This window comes from Cupressus sempervirens, chromosome 2 (genome assembly GCF_028749045.1).
Source record: "Cupressus sempervirens isolate cs-2001-9-10 chromosome 2, ASM2874904v1, whole genome shotgun sequence".
NCBI classification, from domain to species: domain Eukaryota; kingdom Viridiplantae; phylum Streptophyta; class Pinopsida; order Cupressales; family Cupressaceae; genus Cupressus; species Cupressus sempervirens.
Window position 1 is genome coordinate 128,968,559 of NC_143119.1, and position 25,636 is coordinate 128,994,194.

General features: G+C 31.6%; 1 protein-coding gene across 1 annotated transcript; it reads right to left on the minus strand.

Moving 5' to 3' along the window:
- Positions 1-18,008: 18,008 nt before the first annotated feature.
- LOC149571377 (pectinesterase-like) lies at positions 18,009-19,981 on the minus strand. Its single transcript, XM_089812915.1, has 2 exons — positions 18,909-19,981; positions 18,009-18,783 (listed from the first exon to the last, which is right to left on the minus strand). The coding sequence occupies exons 1-2, from the start codon at positions 19,954-19,956 to the stop codon at positions 18,086-18,088; spliced, it is 1,746 nt and encodes a 581-aa protein (XP_089669041.1). The 5' UTR covers positions 19,957-19,981; the 3' UTR covers positions 18,009-18,085.
- Positions 19,982-25,636: the final 5,655 nt, after the last annotated feature.

Consider the following 25,636-nt stretch of genomic DNA (forward strand, 5'->3'; position numbering starts at 1 on the left):
AGAAGGAAGCTATCAACACTACAGTTCATACCTTGAACAGAGTACAATTGAGGAAAGATTCAAACAAAATTCCTTATCAACTATGGTATGGCCACAAACCTAATGTAAGTTACTTGAAAGTATTTGGCAAAAAATGTTATATCTTGAAAAAATCTAAAAAAGGAAAATTTGATGTAAAAGGTGATGAAGGAATATTTCTAGGATACTCTTGTAGAAGTAAAGCATACAAATGTTTGAATTTGTCTACTCATAAAATAATAGAAAGTGCACATATTAGAATTGATGAATTTGTAGAAAAGAGTGAAGAAGAAAGCAACAAAAAGCCAGAGGATTGCAAAAGATTTGTTTACTATGAACCTGATACCCTGCCAAACCTATCTGAAAGAAAGGAGGCTTCATCTCCTAAGTCCCTAAAATCGCCAACAATTACCGAGTGATCAACAGTGCAACCTGAGTCACAATCTGAAGGACCTGAGTCATGATCAGAAGCTACCGAACTAGTTCAAATCGAGTCTGATGGACCTGAGTCACAAATAGTGGGACCTAAGCTTGATACTGAAATTCATGATGACTGGAACTCATTCAAAACCCAAAGAACCCATGTTAGCAAGATATGTCAGAAGGCATCATGCCCCAGATCAAATCATTGGAGACAAATTTGATGGAACAATGATAAGAAGAAAATTAAAAGGTACTTGTTACTTACTAAATTTGAAGCTAGAAATGTTAAAGATGCTCTATCTAATGAAATTTGGGTTGAAATAATGAATGAAGAGATAGAACAGATAGAGAAGAACAAAACTTGGACTCTTGTTCCTAGATCCAAGGATAAAAATGTAATTGGCACAAAGTGGGTGTTCAAAAATAAGATGAATGAAGATAGAAAAGTTTTCAAAAACAAGGCAAGACTGGTATGTAAAGGTTATTCTCAAAAAGAAGGTATTGATTATGGTGAGATCTTTTCTCCTATTGCAACATTAGAAGGTATTAGAACTTTACTAGCATATGGAGCACACACAAGATTTAAAGTATATCAAATGGATGATAAATCTACATTTTTTAATGGAATTCTTGATGAGGAAGTCTACATTGAACAACCAGAAGGTTTCGTGGATCCTAGCAAAAGAGACATGGTTTGCAAATTACACAAAGTGTTATATGGTCTCAAGCAAGTTCCCAGAGCTTGGTATGAAAGACTTCATAATTACTTGATATAGATTGGCTTTCAAAGAAAATATGATAATAGTAGTCTATATATCAAAGAAGGACTAGACAAGAAGATTGTGTTGGCAGAAATATTTGTTGGTGATACTTTATTCACAGGAAATGATGACTTGTGCAAAGCATTTTTAGAAGAAATGAGTAAATAATTTGAGATGTATATGTTTTGTGAGATAAAAAAAATTGTTGGGTTGCAAATACAATAGAACAAAAATGGTATCTACATCACTTAATCTAAGTATATAAAGGATATACTAAAGAAATTTGGAATGGAAGATTCAAGATTAGTTGGAACCCCTATGTCTACTAGACATAAGCTTTCCAAGAATGATGATTCCAAAGAAGTTGATCAGACTACATATAGATCAATGATTGGAAAATTTTAGTATGTACTGCATACAAAGCCTGATATTGCATTAGCAGTTGGTATGGTGGCAAGATTCTCAGAAAATTTCAGAGAAAATCACATGATGGAAATCAAGAGAATCATGAGATATTTGAAAGGTACTAAAGACAATGGATTATGGTACAAACTTGGAGGCAATTTGGACTTGAAGGTGTCTATTGATGTTGATTGGGAAGGAAGTCTTGATGACAGATAAAGCACTAGTGGTGGAGCATTCTTTCTTGGTAAAAGACTAGTGTCTTGGACAAGCAAGAAACAAAATTGCATCTCTCAATCCACTGCAAAGGTAGAATATGTGGCAACAACAATTAATTATTCTAGCATTATTTGGTTCAAACAACTATTGGAAGGAATGAAGATAGAGATCAAAGATCCAATAGTCATATACTATGATAAAACCAGTACAATCAATGTATCAAAGAATCCAGTGATGCATACCAAATCAAAACACATTGCTATAAAATATCACTTCTTAAGAGAGTTGGTGCAGAGTAAAGAAGTCAGATTGGAATATGTAAATACAAAAGAGCAGATTGTAGACATATTCACCAAGCTGTTACCTAAGGATGCATTTTTGTATCTAAGAGGTAAGCTAGGGGTCATTCCCCTATCTGAAGCTCACTAAATAAAGTTTAGTGATGCATCAACCAGAGTAAGTTGAAGATCAATCTGTTGGCGCAGAATTGACAAGAGCATATTGCAAATGAATCAGTACTTAAGGTACATTGATATTAATAAAGTTGTTGTCTTTGGCATGTGTTGTCAAAGAGGGAGAAGTTTACTATAATATCTCATAGATATTTTATTACAAAGAAGGAGAAGTTTTTTGTAAGAGGGAGAAGTTTGCTATCATAGAAACTTTATGAAGAAATTTATCTATGAGGGAGAATGAACTTGGTAGAAGTTGTTGCAGACAGAGGGAGGAATAGAAGGAAAAAAGAGATCACACTAATAGAGGGAGTTCTCATGAATAAAACTAAGGATATGTTCCTTACTTTATTCTTGTTCTAAACTTTTATTGTGTTATGACATGTTGTGTTGCCATCAATGCCAAAGAGGGAGATTGTTGGATACAATTGATTAATTGTGTATTGTCTTTGATGTTACACAAATTTCATATCATTATCACTAAGTGTATGTCAAGCTCACTTGGGTAGTGAAGACAGATTTTTGTGTCTATCGAGCATTCCTAGCTCAGAAAGTAGTATCTACTAAGTTCACTTAGGCATCAAAGGAAATTCTGCAGAAGATGAGTGTTAACCGAGCTCACTTAGTTAATGAAGAAAAGTTGGATGGAACCAATGTTAACTGAGCTCACTCAGTTGCCAAAGGATCTTTGCAAGTTTGCAGTGTTAATTGAGCTTCTATTGGTTAACACAGGAAATCATTTCTGAGTTAGTGTCTACCAAGTTGGGTCAGCTAACAAAGGCTTTTCTTGCTTTGACCTATTAAGCTTAATTGATTTATCTATTGGTTCTAGTCAATTGAGGTGATGAATATTAGTTATTCTAAGTTGTATATGAGCTGACTTGACAATATGAAAGATACAAGTATAAGGTCAAGTTGTGGATTCAAAAAAGAGTGAGAAGTTATGAGTGTATTGAAGATTTAATAATTAAGAAAGGAAGCATATTTGAAGGATAAGAATAATATCCTTGTGAAGCTGAAAAGATATATTCGATCAGGTAGGATCAAGTACAAGCTAGAACAGAGATCTATAATAGCAATTTAGTTGCATCAAAAATTAGGTCATCTCATTGTTACTCTCTAACCATTGTAGCAATGATCTAAATCTCTTAATAGAGTTGGTTTAACAACTATTTGTAAATCCTCTAACAAGGTGGCAGTTCTATTGAATTGTCTTCAGACCTCTAACAAGGCCACTCCTAATAGGGTGATTAAATCCTTTAACATGGTCACACCTAACAGTGTGTTTTGTAACCTTTAATAGGGTTGGCTCCTAACAAGACTCACTTCAAAAGAGTGAAAATAGTAACTAGTTGCAATTGGTAGGTTTTTTCCAAATTGTTTGTTTCCATGTTAAATCTTGGTGTCAAATGTGTTCATGCTATTTTCTTTTATGTGTATGCAACTAAGTTAAAGTAAGGGTAATCACATATAACATTAAAGATTTGCATAATCAGTACTTACTGAGTTACAACATTTTATGTGTGTTTACCAAGCATCAATTGTATTCAGTTTTCAAACTTTATTTTTTTTTAGTAGTAACTGATTCATCCCTCCCCTCTCAGTTACTCCTCTTATATTTCCAATAGTTTCCTTCATAGATTTTACTTAAAATCCCTGCTTAAGCTCAATTAATTTAATAAATAAGTTGCTAGGTGTTGTCATTTCTTATTTGTTTTTCAATGTTTTAGCTCAATTCTCTCAGTGGATAGGAAGAGTTTCTAATTGATTTATATCACCTAATTGTCATATGGAAAGCATCACATTTTTTAATAAAGCAATTAAAAAGTTAAAATCTTTAATCAATGTGAGATTCAACAACTACATAGCCTCTATGACATTGAAATGTAAGTAAAGGGGAAACTTTCCATGACTTTATCTCGTATCTCCTCTCACTCTTAGAGCTTTTTGTGCATGGTTAATTGATCTAACATCTTAAAACCACAATAAGTGCAAGTGTGTAAATTTATGACTACAAAAATAGTTTTATTTTTATTGTAGAGTGGAAAATCCTTTTTAGGAAAATTTTACATTATAAAATAGGTAACCAATGTATAATAAAATTTTAATAATAAAATTTTATTTTCCTTTATAGAATTTGAACAATGTTTTTTTCAAATTCATCCTATAAAATAGATAAGAAAAGGAACCAAGAGATGACAATTCTTTTTATATTAATAGAATACAACATCATTTTATATAAGTTGAATGAAAGAAAGATATATTATCGATAATGTATTGAAGGGTCAATGTAAATTAAGTAAATTAACAAGAGAAGAAAATTTGAATGACTTTTCATTAAATTCATCCTATAAAATAGATGAGAAAAGGATGAAAGAGATGGTATTTTTTTCCTGAAGTAGGATATAAATTTATTTTATATATTTAGAAATAAAGGGATATATATTATGGGCAATATATTGAAGGGTCAATGTAAATTAAGTAAAATAAAAAGTAATTAAAAGGCAATATTTAGTATAATTCAATTAACTCAAACATTAATAATAGAATACATGAAATTTAAAAATATAGATTTGACTCATCATATTAAATATATTACAATAGCTTAATTATATCACAAAAGTATAGAAGTATATATAAAGTCTAAAATGAGTGTGCATTTCAAAGTATTAGCAATCTTAAATATATTTGTAAAGTAATTATTTAGAGACCAAATTATATAAAAATGATTAATATAAAAATATATATATCCTAAAATTTGTTATTGTACAATTATGTACGTCTTCTACTTGGGAGAATACAAACTAGAGACCAAATTATATATAGAGAATTATTATGAAATAATATACCCTAAAATGTGTTATTTGCAAGCACATTTTATAATGTGTTCTACTAGAAAGAATACAAAGTAGAGAGAATGCATTGTAAGAATATCTTATGAGTTCAAAGTAAAAATTAGGTACAAAATAAGAGCTTGTTTAATTATCCAAGAAATATGAGAAAATATAGAGAAAATATACATGTTTAAGAAATAACATTGGTGTCTTTTTGGTAATGATTACATGACAAGGTATATTGAGGACATGGTGAGAATATATGAGATTATATTATTTATCCATGATTACAATTCTATATAACATATGCTACCAATCAAAATCTCAACATAAGATTGTTAATTTAGGATTAAGCACAAACATAAATAACAATTACATGCAAATATAAGCAATATCAGAAAATAATAAATTGCAAAAAAGAGAACACAAGACACCAAGATTTAATGTGGTTCACCCAATCCCTAGGCTACATCCACCAAATAGTGAGTCCAATATTATTATCCTCCAATGGTTACAACCTTATTACAATTTGTAATCCCTTACAACTCAATACCACCGCAAGAAGCAATTTTCGCATCAATTGCCACTTATCAATAGTTGATAGCACCAAATAATTCTTCAAATAAATTTATCTTTATGTTATAACTAAATGAATGATAGGGAGAAAAATTATTATGCTATCAAATAAGAACATAATTTCATCAAATAATATATATTATGACAAATAAATAAAAATTAATGATAGGTTGACTCATTTGCATGTTGTTCGTTGAGTGGTATAATTATTACATCTTTTAATTTCTCTCTAGAAATAAAATATTCAATTTCATCGAGCCAAATAATTTTTTTGAAATTCAACATTAGTCTTAGACAGCTATAGAAGTTCCCAATTTGTGTCTTACATAAAGAACCTTATTTTATAATGGTTTTTAGATTGATTGTTTAATCCTCTAATTCATCCACTAGAGATTCAATAAAAGGTTCAATAGTTGCCAATTAGTTTCAAGTTTCTTGTATGCACAACACACAAGTGAGTGGGGTTACAAGTTCAAACTGATTTTCACTGTCAAATCAAAGCTTATGCCTCCTTATCAAGTTCTATTGTAATTAAAAGACATTCTTTAGCTTCTCCAAAACCAAATTCATCTTGCCCACCATGCAAACAACCCCTAAGTTGCAACTACAACTACTTGGTACAATGAGCTATACAAGTAAGAAACGAATAATAGATCAAATTTCTTACTACTACAAGTTGTGACTATAACTGACAAAATACACCTGTGCATTATGGTTTGATTGATGGTTGTACTTTGTTCCGAAGCACCCATGGTGGTAGATCTAGGAAGAATTTGACAAAGATTCTAAAATGTGGTGTTGCACCTACCTACAATTATTTTTAAAACCTTTCAATAATTCAATTCTGTGCATATTTTGTAAGCATTACAATCCATGAAATAACATTTATTTGAGGCATTCTATCAAGAAATTCACATGCCTTGTCTATACTTCCACACTTTGCATAAATGTCTACTAGGGCAATTGCAACTACATCATCATAAATGTCTACCAGGGAAATTGTAACTACATCTGATAAAATTCATCCATCGATTTTTCTTTGATGGATGAATTTACCCTGATCTAAAGCTCCCATTTTGGCATAGGCAGCAAGGATGCTGGCAAAGATTGTGGAGCTTGGCTCAAGGCCACCAATTGAATTTGCCTAAATGTTTCTAAAGCCCTTTCATCCATTTATGCATTATACTACAATCATTGCATTCCATATGACTTTGAATGTCACATTGGAGAAATAAGTAGCAACATCCTTTTTATTAATGGCTCCCTTAATAAATGTCACAATATAACCCACTAGATGATTATCGATTTGAGATGTAAAATAACTTCATGTTGTTTGATTTAGAAGAGGCATTCAACCAAACATATGTCTATTTCAAAATAATCTTAGTGTTCAAAGTGTTGTTGTGTATGTTTATGGTCTTGTTGGATTAATATAACCTTTCAAGGTGGTTGTGAATTTATTGAATAGATGGAACCTTGTGGATGTGGATTGGCATTTGGCTCTGGTTATTCAACAAATCACTTGGTTATGCAATTCTCTGGATTTCGTGTCTTTTATGCATATTCCTTGTGAGTGGAACAATGTGGTGGATTGCTTGTATAAATGGGCCTCCGAGCATGTGCCGGATTGGAACATTATTGATCATAGGATGCTTCCCCCTAGTTTATCTTAAAAGCTGGCTCAATTTGAGGACCAGGATAAAGCTCTTTAGTGCTCTTTGTTTCTTCTGTTGTTCTATTTTCTTTTGATATTCAATAAAAAATTTATCCTTCTTTTAATTAACAATATGGTTTTATTCCATGCTTCCATATCTTGCATACATGTCTTAAAAAAACTAGTGTTTTGTGTAAGAAACGACAAGAGGTTGTTGCTTATAAAAATGTATATGCGTCCTAATATAAATTTCTTACCTTCAAAAGGATTTTTCCTTAGAAAGGATCATTCATTGGATTCAAAGTAAATACTAGTGCACATCGAAAGACCGAACAAGGATTTGTCGTGAGGAAATTACAATATTTGGATTTAATTTGACCTATTTCAAATAGAGATTAAGATTGATTAGAATAGAACATACCAACCACTGTACATTTGAAGAGATTTCATAATAAAAAAATGGTACTCTGTGAGCAATTTTTAGCAAAATACAACTCAGACTCTGAAACAACTGTACAATGAAAGTGGAATGTGCAATAATGACTTCTACGCAGAAATAGGAAAAATGAAACCAAAATAGGACTAATTGAAGCGAGGACCTTTCTTCATCTTGTGTTGCTTGTGGGAATGGTTGGGTGCCTATAATTTCCAAATCTGGAGAAGTAGTTTTTTCTGTACTCTAAGACATGCCCACACCAATTATTTTTATGTGCAGACCTGCCACCACTAGCCATGGGTGTCATCACTTGGCATGAATCTGTAGCACCTTGTGATAGACAAAGCACTTATCACCCAACATCCATATTGAATCTCAATGATACAATACAGAAAAACAAAATACATGGTAATTCTAGAAAAAACAACATTTGGAGAGCGTCTACAATGCAAGCAACTGTTGCAGCTTCGTTCCGATATCCTTGGACACAACATAAAACTGAGCCACTTGGACGTTTATTGGGAGTTGAATACACATTATAAAAAAATGGTGGATTGGACGCAACTTTTGTTTCCTACTAAATTCTCTCCTGTTTACACATGCGCATTTGTGAACTAATATACTATTGGAATTTCAGTGGTTGTAGGCGTTTATGGAACTTCTGGCTGCTTTTGGTCATTTCTGCACTATGCAAAAACACACACACACACAAATCTATATTTCACATGGAAAGGCTGCTTCATAGTTGTATTCCTCAAATGACATGTCAGTCTTTTTTTCTTGGAGATGGCACAAAGAAAATTATTGTCCAGTTTATTGTTGTTTAAACATTATTGGTTGAGAATTTTTTAAGAGTAGACGTGGGTGATCCATATAAAATTTTGAGTTGTCATAGATACTTTTCTATCCATGTGACGTGTGAGTCTTGTGTAAGTTGGTTCATTTGTTTTCTCTCAACTATATCTAACACGAATGATTTATTTGGATATGCAAATCTATAATCTATTAGGAATGTATTTTGGCATGCAATGTACAATGATTATGTCTATTAAGACTGATTTATTTGAGTATGCCGTCAATTAAACTGATTTACTATAGAATTACTACATTCACTTCTTTGAAGTTTATAAGAAAATACTTATCATAGAATTTGGATACCTTTAGACTCAAAGATGTATGACATTGCTTAAAGCTTTAGAATGCACCATGAAGTTATAAACTAGCTTTGCATTAATAAATTTAATGGGGCTTGACATTAAGTTAATTCATATATAAGACATATATGTATACCTTTTATTTGGTTGACTTCTATTCTTATTGTTCGATGCATTGTTAAGAATATCAGTAGGACATATATTTAATTTATAAAAATATATTAGGACAAAACACTTTCTCTATATTTTAGGAGTTCTAAGGAGTTTTCTAATTTCTATTGATTCTAGGTTTAATCATTATTTGAGCCATTTTGTAATTAAGATAGGGCAGTTCATGTGAAATAATTAAATCTAAGGTGTCATGAATATAAGCCATAATTAAATATCACTAGAGGTATGATCCTTATCTTTGATTGTCTTCTTTATTCTTTGTCCTTGTCTCCTACATCCAATGGTTGGAAATGACCTAATACTACATGTTGATCTTTGGATTTTTCTATCCTGGAGCAACTTTTGAACTGGGAAGCATTATACATTTATTGTCCTTTTAGACAACCCTTCCTAATTGCATGTTATTGCATTATATCCTTATCACTATCCACCATCTTATTCATAGGATCATATTGCCTTTCTCCAACTCTCTTTCTTCTTTTCTTATTCAATATCCAACTCCATCCTCATGATCATCAATAGTACAAGAGTTGCCTAAATAAGGAACTCATATATTCCTTGATTGATATCTTGTCTAGACATGCATTAGTATAGGATTAATATGAATCAATTTGACTTCATCTAATGGCACATGGCTCCTTTAGAATCTTTGCCTACTAATTTCCAAGTGGGGTGTTCAAAAGCAAGAGTAGGTAACTCACATTCATTTGAACCTAAACCATAACAATATTGAAACACTTCATTAATTTATGATTATTATGATATTCAACTTCTTGATTAATGGATTCACAACCAAGCATATCTAATCAATTAATTTCATCGTAGTAGTATATGAATCTGTCTTCATTGAAGAACTATTTTCCTTGTCATATAATTTGACAATTTCATATATTTTGGCCCATTTCAACAATAAGATCCTCATACCATGATGATTCCTCTTAATAATATGATTTTCCCTTTTAATAAGATACACAATTAGTTTTCCAAATTGTTTCTCAAAACCTCTTTTCCATTATGTAGAAATAATGATTAAATATTTTACTATGCAATTATATTCCTTTGTTTAAAGACATTATGGTAGATCTTGAGGCAACAACCTTTTTTTTTAAATCCTCCTTATATAACCAACCCTTGACCACACCATTATTCTATCCAACTTCTTGTATATAACCTGAGAGGCATGTATGTTTCTATTATCTAGCTATTCAAACTTGATATTAGCTTTTTTGACGTATTTCATAGATTTTCCCATTGTTTATTTTAAAATTTAATATTGTGTCTTATGCATCTAACAAAATTTGTGGGTTTTCAAGTTTATAAGGAAATATCCAACTTTAGAATCAAAGGCACCACTTATAGGGCAAGGAACACAAAATTATTTGGCCTAAGATTTGGCTGTACATTTCTCATTTTCCTAATGATCTTGATACTACAATCCACCACCATTACATTTATTCATTTCTTGATGGTTTTGAGTTCATAAGAGGATTCTTTGGATCCATTATATACATATACTATAATCTAAAATTTCAAAGAACTCGTTGCATATCTAGATATCATCATTTAGAGCAATTTTTTCCACCCCTTTGCACCTCACATTCTCATCCTCAATCTCATACTTATTTATGCATTTGATGTAACATCTCAAAAAATTAGAGAGAGAGAGAGAGAGAGAGAGAGAGAGAGAGAGAGAGAGAGAGAGAGAGAGAGATGAAATGAGAAGAGTCATGCATATGTGTGTATATATATACAACTATACAAACATACACATATTATATATGTAAATGTACACTTATTCTTACTATAAATTCAATTTAGAAGAAATTATTTTGATGTCTTTGTAGCTCATGTGTGTTACAAAGAATTTGGAAATGTACTTTTTAGTTTTCAAAACCCAAGCTGGTTATGTATAATCATGATCCACCATAATTGATCATATTCCCTTCAAAAACTAATTATCATTTTCACAAACTAATTTTACTATGAACATCAATAAACTAAAACATAGTTACAATTATTAATCATGCATCCAACATAATAGAGACAAGGTAGTTGCAATTACATAGCCTCAGGAGGGAAAGTGATCGATATAGAATTATAATATTCCCTTGAGCCAAATCATTTTAGTTACTTGGAGAACAAGTATTGAGATACGATATAAAAAAAAAATCTCCCCATTACCAAATTTCTTCTTCCATTCTATTTTAATCTTCCAAGATTTGCTTGAAACTATAAATTCATATTTCTAGAATTTATTAAAGCACCACCAAATTTGCAGATGTTAGCATAATAACCAATATAATCATAGTTAAAATAACTAGCATTCCTCTATTATGATCTTTCTATGTGAACCCTATATTTGCATTGATTAGCTTTATGAATATAATTATGATGCATAGAAATTTCTGTGAAAGATAGTATTCATTCCATTCCTTTTAATCATGAGATTAGACACTTTTAAATTCTATTCTTATTTTCTTTATGACCAAACGTATGATAATTAAAGTTTTCAACATTTGTTTCTTCGTCATCTTTCGTTCAACAACCTTATGATCAAATTTATTTCATATATAATAATATCCATAAAGTATAAGTATGTTTGAGCATTCACTTGCCTTACTAGAGGCCTTTTGTAGATGTATGGATTTTGTTTATATCCATGATTTCACTTCTTCTTCAACCATATTTTTGTTGCCTTTATCCTTCAAATCTAAACATTTTCCACTAAATTCCAATCCTTTTATATCTTTACAACTTTTCTATATAGCCAAATTTTGATCTAGAGTAGTTATTCTTTCATAAATATTTGCTTCAATTCCAATTCTAGGTCCTCATTTTTTTTCAAACTCTTTTTGATGACGTCTTTTATATCTCCTTCTACTTCTTCGATTCTTCCAATTTTTATTCATGAATTCCTCCATCATAGACTCCTTGACATTTTTATTGTCATTTAGCTTATTTTCCAAATTTTCCACCTTTTCCTTTTATTTTTTCAATTCCCAAATGCCTTCCTTGTTCTTTTTTGAAATTTTAGATTTGATTAATCAATTTACATATACGTGCATTTTATTCCTTAATATTTTCTTTTAGCTACTCATTATTTGACTTAGCACTCTCAATTTTTCTCATTGTGATTTTCCAATCCTCATCAAAATAGTATTTTCCTTCATCTATCCTAAATCTTTGACAATAGGTTAAGATTTATATGTAAGGGACCAATCTTTGATATCAAATATTAAATAGGATGAGTAATTAGAAGGGGCATGAACATGTTATTCCAAAACATATTCTTAAAACTTAAAGAAACTATTAAACACTTAAAGCCTTCAAATAATTACGTCTGAACAAACATAAAAGAAGAATAACACTGAACACCAAAATATCATATATAACATTGTGCAAACCCATTTTTTGAAAAACCACATGTACAAGCAAATTCTCATGAATGTAAACACCAGTTAAGATGATTTTTACGTAGGGACCACTTCTAGTTTTCTCACTATTGCTTGACTCACTAGGGGTTGGGCTAACTACCCTTATAAAAAAGGATTAATATGAAATATTTTATTGACATAATGAAAACTAATAAGGTTGCATCTGAATATGCATGATTAGTTCTAGCTAGTAGCATAGTTACCACAATCGTCAACTAATCTATTTATAGATATTTTGCAAATATACTCTAGATCAATCTTCTACAATTCTCTATGTAAACCCTCTTTTATGTCATAACTATCTTTCCCACATTAACTTTCATCTTACATACAATACCACTACGTACTTGCTCATAAAATCAATACTTTAATATCTGCCATAGTATAATATCTCCACACACTCTCTCTACTACTTCAAATATGAAGAATATCTTTATTTTACATACATCTGATATAACACATATATGTCAACCAAGACAAGAAACATGTTAGCCACAATTCAAAAGATATTATTATTATATTTAATGCACTACCAATGAACCTAAATATAGGTCATATATAAGAGATATTTTCATTACGTTACCATAGGACCTAAATATTGGTCATGCTTAAGAAACACATGTTTCATATTATATTTACCAAATTATAAGAAAGTTATGGATCTTCCATAGCACCAAAACCAAGTACATGACTTGGTCAACAAAATATCTAAAGCAATTTATCAATGAAACTAGATAAAACTATCCAGAAGAAGAAATGATCATTATATCAAAAACATTTGATGAACAACATGAATGTTTAGGTAGCTAGAATACCAAAGGAGTTATGGCTTAGTAATCAACCGTTACCAAAAAAAAAATCCATTTATCTACAATCACCAAAACACATAGATGTACCAAAGCTATGTATAATAGTAGTAGTAGCAAGTACATCTAATGTGTACTAACCTAAAAATTGTACATACTGAATCTAGTATGCATATAACTAAAACCTTGATGTCTAAATAGAAACCAACAACCATTTGACCAATTCTTCCAATAATAACCAATACAACTAGGTAATTAGCATAAGATTTTGACATCAATGACAATGGTGTTGTAATCTTGGTAATATATTTAACTCTCTAATCCATGTTATATCTATGAATAGTATGCTCAACCTTCTAGATCTTGTTCGAGCTATTAGACTCTTTCAAAGGAACTAGCTTTGATATTAATGATTGAATATACATAAAATATTGAGAGGAGAGAGGTAAATTCTAGTATTCCTAAATGAAAGACTTCAAAATTTTAAGAAGTTATCCACATAACATTATTTAACTTTACTAAAAAGGAAAGATCAAAAATAAAATAACACAACACTAGATAACATCATATATTTTATCATGGAAACCTAAGATGGGAAAAATAATAGAGGGGATTAACTCTCAAGCATAAGGTAGTTGATTACTAAATATAAGGGTGGCTCCCTACAAGATAGATTACTATTGGGAGGCTAGAGTAAAAAGTACAAAATTGAACTATCATAGTTGCATTTGAATATCCATAATTATAGTTCTTTCTAAAGTATAGAGTCATTCTATATAATCACTAAAATACATATCAATTCAATACATAACATCAAAGGATTGTACTATCATAAATCATATATCAACACATCATAGGGAAAAAAAAATCATGTCGATGTCACTTCCAATATTTACATGCAAAAAGTTGTATCCTTTCATGTCATCTTGGACCAAAGACAACATCTTGTGAGTGTGCTATCCAAAGTTGTTATAGGTGTTAGCTATATACAAATATATTTCATTTTAACAAACATAGGTGTTGATCAAAATATTGGCACATCATGATATAGAATAAAAATATACTAGTGACAGTACTACTAGTAATACCAGTGTCAGGTCCAGAGATAGACCAGAGATAAGAATGTGGGACCAACTAGGACAATGACATGAATGAGAATACATTAATAATAATGAATGAATAATGCCATCAAGTAGTTATTCTATGCAAACATCACCTCCACATCTCCCTAAAGAATCAAATTAATGTGATCCCATAATTCCAAGAGAGTCCAAAAGAAACTTGGATTCCTATTAACTTACATATTAAAATATGATCAAACAAATAAATCACATAACCTATAGTTGAATCCAATCAAATAATTAGTTCTTACCAATATTCACTTCTTTGTAAGCACACATTCACCTTCGAGACTCATGGGTTCCTTATTTAAGATAAAAGCTCTTGATTCTGGTAATTTCTTAAAAATTTGTGTACATGTACATGTACAATTAGGGATAGATCCATCTCATTTAAACCCTCACATTTTTTCCCATTACACTTTCCTTTTGATAAGCTATCAAACCACCAAAATAAAAACTAAAATGATTCTCAATCAAAGTTCCCACACCTCTACACTGGGACGGCTTAAAAATCACACACTAAGTTTCATTCCTAGGCTAAAAGTGCTAAATAGTCAAAGTTGACTTATTTTTTTCAAGCTTAATTTCTTCCTTAGTGTGTGATGTTTAAGGGTGGCCCTCTACACTCACCCCACAAAAACCATACATTCATGTAGCTCTAACAACATTGATTGATAAAAGTGCGAAGTTGTGTCACTTTTCAAGATGACTTATCAAAATGACTCAATTTGAATATTTCTATCTAAAAATAAATTTTTATTTAACATATGGTCTAGATAAATTCATTCTAGCTAAGTTATTAAATACATGTTTTATACTAATTTGTATCCAATTACTAAAGAAATAAAATTAGTTTAGAAAACTAACATTTCAATAACTCTTAATATTTTTAATGATATTTTTTTAATAACATATAAACACCATTTTATAGAGCTCAAAGTCAAGAATATTCCCATATAGAGTTTATGTTGTTTTAATTAGATATAGTATATTGTAATCAATAAATTCTACAAGCACGTATTGTAACACTTGTAAAGATGTTGATTTTGAGAAAGAAAGAAAATATTAAATTATATAAAAAATAAAAAATTATATGACATTTTAGAGGAGAGAGTCGTCTTCTAGAATGTATAATTTTTATTCTGGTTAGAATAGATTTTTTTTGAAAAATGTGGTGGGAGATGAAAACTATCAATTTTAGGTGAGTTGAAATTTGAATCATTATAAAAGTGAAAATATAGGTCTAAAGCCAATTTTTATATTTGATTTTTCTAGTAGCTATATATGTTATCTATAACATAGTCTCAGATCAAAGAAAAATGAGTTTATTTCCATATAGTTTTGTAGTGGGAACTAGACCCCTAATTTTTAGTGTATTTTAACAACTAAAAAATTATCTATAGAAATTAGGAAAATATATCAATTCTTATTTCAAATAATTATTAAAAATAAAAATCATAAACTTCACCAATTTCTACATATTTCATTACTTTACTTTATTTTCAATTCTAATTAATAATATCAATTTTATGTCATTGAAGGTGAATAGTTATACTTTTGTTAGCCTTATCCTTTACAAAAGGGTGGCCCCAAAGAAAATAGGAAAAAATTCACCCCCACATGCTTGTTGATTACTATAATGCAATACCCAACCTTACACAACAAATACCCTCTTATAGATTATAGAAAACTTTAAGAACAAAGAAAGAGGTGTGGCTAGCCATGTTAGATCCTAGCACATTATCCAAGCTCTCTCCTCCTCCATTTGGACCTCATTTAATCTATATTAAGTAATTTGCGTTATTAGTTAACTCATTTTTTATATTTGTAGCATCTTTATGAAAAATAAATATTTAATAAATTTATAGCTACATTCTTACATTGCTAAACTTCATTTTCAAAAAGAAACTTCTCCTAAAATATTGATTAAATAAATTAATCTATTTCTTGATTTATCTCTCATGAATTGGAAAAGTTGTTTTTCCAATCATGTTGACTCTTCAACCTATCTAGCTAGCTCAATTCTTTGATCTGATACTCATCCATTTATTAGACTTCAATATCATTTGTATTGTTCAGACAAGTTTGTAAAATTATTGAATACATGACATAAAGATAGACTCGTAGTCATACATAAAACTTGTGTTGAATAACACACAATCTTATTCAATTATTGTAACCTTTCTTATACAAACAATAATTTTTTGATTATGCATATAGATTTTAAATATATATATATATATTTATTTATTTTATTTTTTTTCAAAATAGTTTTAATTTCTTAAACATTTCTCAATAACTTAGTTTTCATACTATATAATACTTTTAGTGTGTAAATTTCCTAAAAACTATTTCAAAAGCAATAGAATGATATTGAGAGGACTTTTTAATGACAACAAGTTTCAATAGATTTTTAACTCCTTTTTAATGACAACAAGTTTCAATAGATTTTTAACATTTTAATTAACTTTTTATAGATTTTTTACATTTTAATTAACTTTTTATATAGTATTTTGAAAACAAAATAGTTAACAATGATAAACAATTCTTTATAGTTTTTAATTCCTACAGAATATATAACTAAAAATAGATATTTTAAATGCTTGCTTTCATTTCTATCTTATCTTTTTAAAGAGAATATATTATTATATTATGACTTCAAATAAAATTTAATAAGATAAACATTTTTAAACTGTCATATACAAATTGTATGAGAACTATAAAAAAATATCTTTCTTCACACAAATGAAATTCGCTACTCCATACTCTAATCGCATAGAACCTTGATAAACTTCATATGATAATATTAACATAAAAATTTAAAGAAAAAGTTAAATCTCTAACTTAAAACCAGTGCAAATCTAGTGATTGATCAAGAACATGTGCAGCATCACATAGGTCCACGTGAAGCACAATAACTTATTATGTGGTGAGAAAGGCAGCCAAATTTAATGAAGCAATGAAATCTTGAAAACACCATACAAGTAGAGCCCCGCCAACACCATGGGGATGCCCTATGCCACAACAAGTGGAGTGAAACAGTGGAACCCAAACTAAGCCCTGGAGCCCCACGAGATCACATGGTGCATGCCCATTTACTTTTGGTGCACATTAGAACCCCAACAGGGATGTATGCTTATTATAACACACGGGTTAGAAAAGAGTGGGGCTACGGTGTGAATAAATTACTCACTTGAATAATAATGGCGCGCACTAGATGGGGGACGAAGATTTGATGGGTAATGCACATCATAAAGAAAGGTTGGGTAACGTGGCCTACAACCGACTTGGGAGTGTGACTGTTGCAACATGAAGTAAAGGAGAAGAGAAGAGCAATGGTTCAGATGGTACCTACTATAACTGAGCCAACAGTTGTACACCATTATCTCAAAAGTTGCATGCTCTACAACCTGTCAGCTAGTTCTCTTACGTGCAGCTTTGATTTTTAATAAGTATTTGTATTTCTCAAACAAGTATACAACAATATTGTTGAATGCATATGTAGATTCACGCCAACACATTATTGATGTGCTGAGAAAATCAGAAATACACAAAATCATATAATTAATTTATTGCAACCTTTCTCACACGCTGAAATATTAGATAAGGAATTATTTTCTTTATTCAGCTAGTAAGAGCTGCAGTAAACTGAACGCCTGTAGAGGGCAACCATGAATTTCCTTGTAGGAATTGATTGACCGTAAACTGGGTGGCCTCGGTGGAGGTTTTAATGACACGGTAGCCCCCCCATTTGACCCTATTAGCAGTGCTAGCCCCGGGTCCACGGTTCATGTACTCTCCATAGTACAACGTACTCAATGCGAAGTTCCCCTCCCATTCATGCCATCCAGCAGGGTGAATCACATCGTCCAAGTGAGACTGCATTATTACAGTGCGAGAATATTGCTTCCACGGCCTTCCCAGATACACCTGGAACGAGCTCTTCGCTGCGACCAGATCAGATGTCGCCGACATCCTGCAATTTTGAATGGAGATGCCCGTGTTCTGGTTGGGATCCTCCCTTCCCTGGGCGGTGTACATTATCTTCTGGTTTGCTGCGGGCTTTCTGGCCATGATGTTGCAGTTCTGGAAGACGACGGCGGCGTTGCCGAAGATGAAGTCCACGGTGCCGTAGATGTCACATTCCCGGTAGAATTGGCGGAGGGAGTGAACGTAGAGAGTGTCCTGGAATCCCTCGAAGGTGCACCTCCAGAACGCCGACAGATCTGATCCCACGCGAAGTGCCACCGCCTGGTGCTTTGCCGGCCCTGCCGTGTTCTTGAATGTTATGTCACGTGCAACGAATCCCTTCCCCGTCACAGCTGCAATCATTACCCATGGTCCATATTTACAAATCTTTGCAATTGGATCTTAAGAGACCTGTAGCTATTGAAATTGACAACAATAGAGATACTAAGAAAAAGTTTAAACTTGGAGAATGGCTTACCAACGGTGGCAGAATGAAAAGTTGTGGAACCATCTTGAACATTTCGGCTGCCAGTGATCACAGTGACATCTTTGCCGTCTCCGATGAACATGATGTTGTGCTTGTTTTTTGAAACTTCAACGTTCTCCTGATACACCCCCTTCTTAATATGGATAACATATCTGGAGCTGCTCTTCTCCGGAGCCGCAGCCACAGCCGCCGCAATGGTCGTGTAACGGCCGGTGCCGTCCTTGGCAACGACGGCATTAACCTTCACGCTTTGTGCAGGGCTCTGCAAAAGCCGTCGATCTCCCGTCGACATCCACGACGGGAAGCCCTCATTGTCCGACGACACGAAATCGTCGGACAGAAGACGGCGCTGCCGATCGGGAAGTGCATCAGCGTTGCCAAGCAATTGATTCGCTTTATCGGAAATGTTACACACCATGGCCAGCGAATTGCTGACGAAACGCGAGATGTTGAGCAGCTCGGCATTGAGATCTTGTTTGAGATGGCCTTTGCAGAGGTGGAAGCCGTCCAGACACGTGTACTGGTTCGTGATGGCCCCGCTCAGCAGCGTCTTCAGATCATCCGCGTGGCGTGGCATCGTCAAGAAGGTGGTGTTCTGCAAGTCGGACAGCGTGTCGTGGAGCTCGTCCAGCGTGTCATCGAACATCTCCACGCAGTCTTTGAGGGCGCCGCGCTGCCTCGTGTCAAGGCCGGGGCGAGACAATTTCTGCACGTGGGTTTTGATCTTCTCCACGGCGGTTATGCCCACCTTCACGGCGGTTTGCACGACGTCCATATGACCGGCTCTCTCCGACAGGCCGCCATAGCTTGAGATGGTTGAGACGCAGAGCTCTGGATGAAGCGTGCTGCTGCATGCATCATGCAACACGTTTGGCGTCTCTTGCAACCTTCTAGAACCTCTCGCAGATTCCACGTGCTCTTCTTCTTCTTCTACTCTCTCTTTATCGACTCCCGTTGTAACGAAGATGAGTGCACCCAATACCAGCAGTGAAGCCAATGCAGGAAACAGAAATCTCTTACTCTTGCTGTCGGAGCCCATTTTGCTAAGAAGCTAATGAAAAGATAAGAAATATGAATGGGTGGAGCAACTATAAATACACTTTTCTGGTGAAGCGAGAGTGGGCCATTATCCATCGCTTTGTCTGCAACTTGAAGAGAAAAGTCTCGTGGGCTCTTTGGCCGCCTCGTGGGCGTTATCAAAAGCCTTATTTCATTCATTCATGTTCGGCATCAAATGGAGACTGACAATCGTACAAACGATCACGTGGCTCTGCATCCTTTAAGAACAAACATTTTGTCTCGGTGCGATAAAATTATAAAATCTTTAATTCTCCTTTAGTTTGAATTTCTTCTTTTAACAAATCCTGCGCTTGGAGGTTTGACTGCTTTAATCAAAACTGGTTGCGATTGATCGAGACCGCAGACCTTTGAAGCCACTCAGTTTCTTCCCTTACGTGGGTTTAGCTTGATTAGGTACGTCTTAACAGGCAATGGCTAAAGGGTAAACTATTTTGTTTACCCTGCCTATGCCTTAGACACCGCGTACGAGGCTAGACTGTCAGGCCTGACGTTCCATTCTGACATCGTCAGTTGTGTCACAGTTTTTACCGCATTTTGTTTCATAGTAGTGATACCATTGTACTAATGTAAAAAATTTCACATCAAATTAAAAAATTTCTTCAAGAACTAAATCTATTTCTTTTTTTAACAATAGTGTTTTATTATCTAAATTTTACTTTTTGTTTTGTTCTATTAGAATAAGATTAGACTTCGTTTCATAGTAGTAACATTATGATGCGTTAATTAATATAACATTTTTATAGATTTCTTTTATAATTATTAAAATTTAAATTATTTGATTTTGATTTTTTTAAATATTATTTTGTTAAATCTTTCAACATAATAATTGAAATTATTTTGTTTTATATAATTATATTATTTTAAATAATTATAAAAGAAATCTATAATAATGTTATATTAATTAAACAAAGTCAAATCTTATCTTATTCTAATACAACAAAACAAAAAGTAAAATTTAGATGATAAAACACTACATAAAGTTGTTAAAAAAAGAAACAAATTTAACCCTTAGATGAAGATATTTTTAATTTTAAATATATAATTTAAATAAATAATTAGAAAATATATTTAGAAAATATTATGTGAATTGTTTTACATTAGTACAATGATATCACTACTATGAAACAAAATCAAATATAAGAAATAAAACATAGAGCATAAAATAATACAAAATGCTTCTTAAATTAAATTAAACAAATAAGTTTTGAAAAGCTTCTTAAATTAAATTAAAAAATTTATTATTATATTTTATAAAATACATTAAATATTTTTTTTAAATGTTAAAATTTAATAAGTTATAATATTAATTTATTTTAATAACGTGCCAAATTATTTCTTCTCCCATCAACTACTATAACTAATTTATTAAAAATTTCTTTAAAACATTTTACTTATAAAATTTAAAATTTACAATAATAAAATTGAGATGATAAAATAATACAAATAAGTTTTAAAAGCTTCTTAAATTAAATAATTTATTATTATTATTATACATTAAAGATTTTTTAAAATCTTAAAATATAATAAGTTATAGTATTTGTTTATTTTAATAACGTGTCAAACTATTTTTTGATAATAGTATAAATTTGCTTTGTGAGATTTAATTTCATCCTCTATTATAATTAATATATTAAAAAATTTCTTAAAACATTTTATTTATAAAATTTTAAATTTTCAATAATACAAATTATTTTATAATTATAAAAATTCACCTATAACTTTTTCTACTTATCTAAAAAAAATTTAAAAGAATGAATATTATACAATTCCTAAAAACAATAAAAAAATTAGAAACTATTAAAAAAACAATACAAACACAATATCTTATTTTACAACAATATAAATAAATATGTAATTATATTTATAATTACATATAATTTTTTACTTAATTCAAAAGAATATAAATACAAATTATCTTACAACAATATAAATAAATATGTAAATATAAAAATTTACCTATAATTCTTTTACTTAATTCAAAAGAATAAAATTTATTTTAATATTGTACAAAAATTTAAAAAACACACAATATATTATAAACATAATAATCTAAATAAAATTATAACTATCCTAAGTTTTGGGGGGCGGTAAGAACTGTGACACAACTGACGATGTCAGAATGGAATGTCAGGCAAGACAGTCTAGCCTCGTACGCAGTGTCTAAGGCATAGGCAGGGTAAACAAAATAGTTTACCCTTTAGCCATTGCCCGTCTAACATTCTCCTATCGGTCACTCTGCACTTTTTTTAGACAGCATATTAGCAAATCGATAAGGGCCTGTTTGGCGAGTGGAATAGTAATACATATTCTAGAATACATATTTCAAAAATTTTGAATTCCTTCTTTGGATGCACCAAAATGGAATTGGAATACGAAGTAAAATAGGAATACACATTCCAATTTTGGCCCAAAAAAGGGGTTTTGCAATTCCACCCAAATAGGTGTTATTGGAATACGTATTCCTATTCCACTTTTTTTTAATTTTAGAAAACATAAATTTTGGGGTCTGCAAATTCCCATCAAATATTGGCTGAACCAAACGGAGAACAGGAATACGTAGCCCCCTTTTCTATTCCAGAATACTTATTCCTATTCCACTCGCCAAACGGGCCCTAACAGACACCATCAATAATATTATCTTGGTAAAGAGTACACATGGAAGTTAACATCTAATAATTATTCTAGCGACGAGTTTGGCCGAGTTTGGCCATGAAGGGAAGGAACTGGCAAAGGTGACAAGGGTAGCTGATGAAACAAGTCTGCAATGCTTATTCTTGGACCGAGAGGAACCTATTCGACATAGAGGTGGTTTTATGTGGGAGAAGCTCCTTGAACCATGTAATGAGGTCTATTTGATGTTGATGAAGTACCTAACACTAGAAGGGGGGTACGATATCTATTATTATTACTGCTTTCTCCTCTTAAATCATTTTTGCCACTAGGATTTAATTCCATTCTTCTTCTTTTTTCTGTTGCATGATTTAGAAGACCTGGTGACTAATGTAAAAGAAAAAATGAGAAAAGGGGTAAATGTTACCATTTTACATCAAGGGTTAATTTTTCATTTGTACCAGTTCCACCTTGACCTAGTCCCCTATAGGATAGTGGAGGTTGATATTCCAGCTCATCCCAACCCGCGTCCCCAACTGGTTCCCCTCAGGATCACGGGTCCTAGAGCCCCAACCCCACAACCTTCACCTAGCGAGTCTCCTATGGAATTAAAGCCCACTTCTCTTGGGGAAAAAGGGAGACAAGATAAAAGGAAAGAGAAAGAATAGGTGGAGTCGAAGGAAGAGGGAAGAGGGGGGAGGAGGAGGTCGGGAAGGTTAGCAAAATATAATGCTAAAAGGAAATTGAAAGAAAGGGGCCTTGCAAAAGGAGTAGACATATTCGAAAGACATAGGCTACCCCAAATGGAGAATGGAGGAGAAGGCTTTGACCTTTGGAGAAGGGAGAATGGAGGAGGAGGAAGAGGAGATCACAGATTCTTCTTTGTTAGGCTTGGATGAGGGGTTAAAGGAGAGAAAGGAGGTGTCACATGTTTCGGCAACCATCAGGCTAGGATGTGTGGACTTAACAAGGGACCAATTCCCTAATACAGTGGACAGAGCTCCCTCCCCGATAACAATTTCCTCCCTTGTTAAGGCTTTTTCCAAGGATAATGCTAACTATCCAATTGTGCAGGAAGTTAATATGATGCAAGCGGATGATTTTCCTAGTGACATGCAGGAGGTTAACATGGAGGTCACGAAGAAGGCTGGCAGTGAGGTCTAGGAAAGAATTCATGCGCTGGAGGAGAGAATGCACTTACTAAAAAAGTTCATTGTTAAAGTGACACATGCTATTGCTACCATACTAAACCTGCTCAAGGACTCGGAGGGGGACCTGCAAAAGGAGGATACAAAAATGTTTTTTGACTTCCTTGTGGAAGATTGGGCTAACATCCTCCTAGGGAAGAAAGAGGCTAAGAAGCCTTAATGGCTTTTTCTTTTTTCTTTTATGTTGTAATCTACTGGTCTTTGAGCTTGATGGGGTTTAAGGCTATCATGCCTTTGTTTATATATTACTATAGCTTTTATGGTTTTTACACAGGTAGTATGTATGTTAGGCCTACTAATACTCTTTTAATTATGGATTGGAACCTTGTTTTTGTTCTATTATGTGGTAGGGGGTAGTTTTGTTTGATGGTTATCTGCTAGTAGTAGGCCAATTTGATTGTTAAAGGGCCAACCCCCTAGTTTTGGCTGCTTTTAATTCAAAAACATCTAATAATTGTTGAGATGTGATGCATGAGCCTCACATGATGCAATCTAATTCATCGCACAAATCAAATGGATGTGTAGTACACTAGTTATGATGTGCAATGCAAATAAGGCATACGCAACTTATGGTTTGGTGATTAGTTAGTACCAATAAAGCATGCTTGACATGCGTAGTTTAACTATAATTTTCCACGACAAATTGCTTGTGCTATGTAGTTGCAAGTATTTGCCAGATAATTAAATATAATTATAATAATCGATATTATAATGTTGTAATATCTAATATAATTAAAATTATAAAATTTAATGTAATAAATATAATTTTAAAATATGGATCTAAATGATTATTAATTAATTAGTATTATATAATTAAAAATAATTGATAAATTTTTATAAGGATGTATATAATATAATAAATAATATTGATAGAATGAAATTTAAAATGTGCCAAATTTTAAATTCTTTGGAATTGAAGCATTTTATAAAAAAACGTTTAAAAACATTCATTTTGTTGAAGATTACTTATATTAGATTATAAATTTAATAGAGTTGATAAGAATATTGTAAAATAGGAAGAAATATAAAGAACACAAAAAGAAAAAAATAAGTAGTTCTTTCAAATATATTTTTAAAAATAAAATAAAATTTTAAAAGTTATTCAAATGCAAAGAGTAATCATATAGCTTTATCAAACAAACTTTTTATATATTTCTAATTATTATTCAAACAAATTTTGATTTGTTAGTATTAAAATATTTTATATTATAACATATATAATTATATATATTATTTATATTTATAAGCTACAAAGAAATTTTAAAATTAATATAAATTAACAAAAAAAATTTATATTGAAAGAGTCAATGATTAAAAATCGTTCACAATTATTAAGTTTTTAAATTTTACTAAGTAAATAAAATTGGAGATAGTAAGCAAATAGTTATTATGAGTTTTTTTTTTTTGGAAAATAATAGGTATATAGATAAATACTATAATATATAAAATAATAAATTTAAGAAAACAATAATGAGATGTGTCCGAGAAAATTGCCCTAGAAAGTGTGATACATAGTGTTCTTGCAAAATCTGTGTATAAGACCCCAAATTGATTAGCCAATCACTATGCATAAAAATAATTTTGATCATATTCATACTTAAAATTTTAACATCTTTAAATTATTATTTTTTTAAAAAAATTACCAAGAATAAAAACACAAAGTGATGATTGGTTGAAATCAAGTTTTATTAATAACTAGTAAACAAAACTTGATTGGAATAGTATAGAGCCTATAGAAAATACTAATAAGGGTAGTTAATATATAGTTAAAATTGTTGTTTGAAGCAGTAAGTTGTAGCTTCTTTTCTTCGTAGGTTTTTT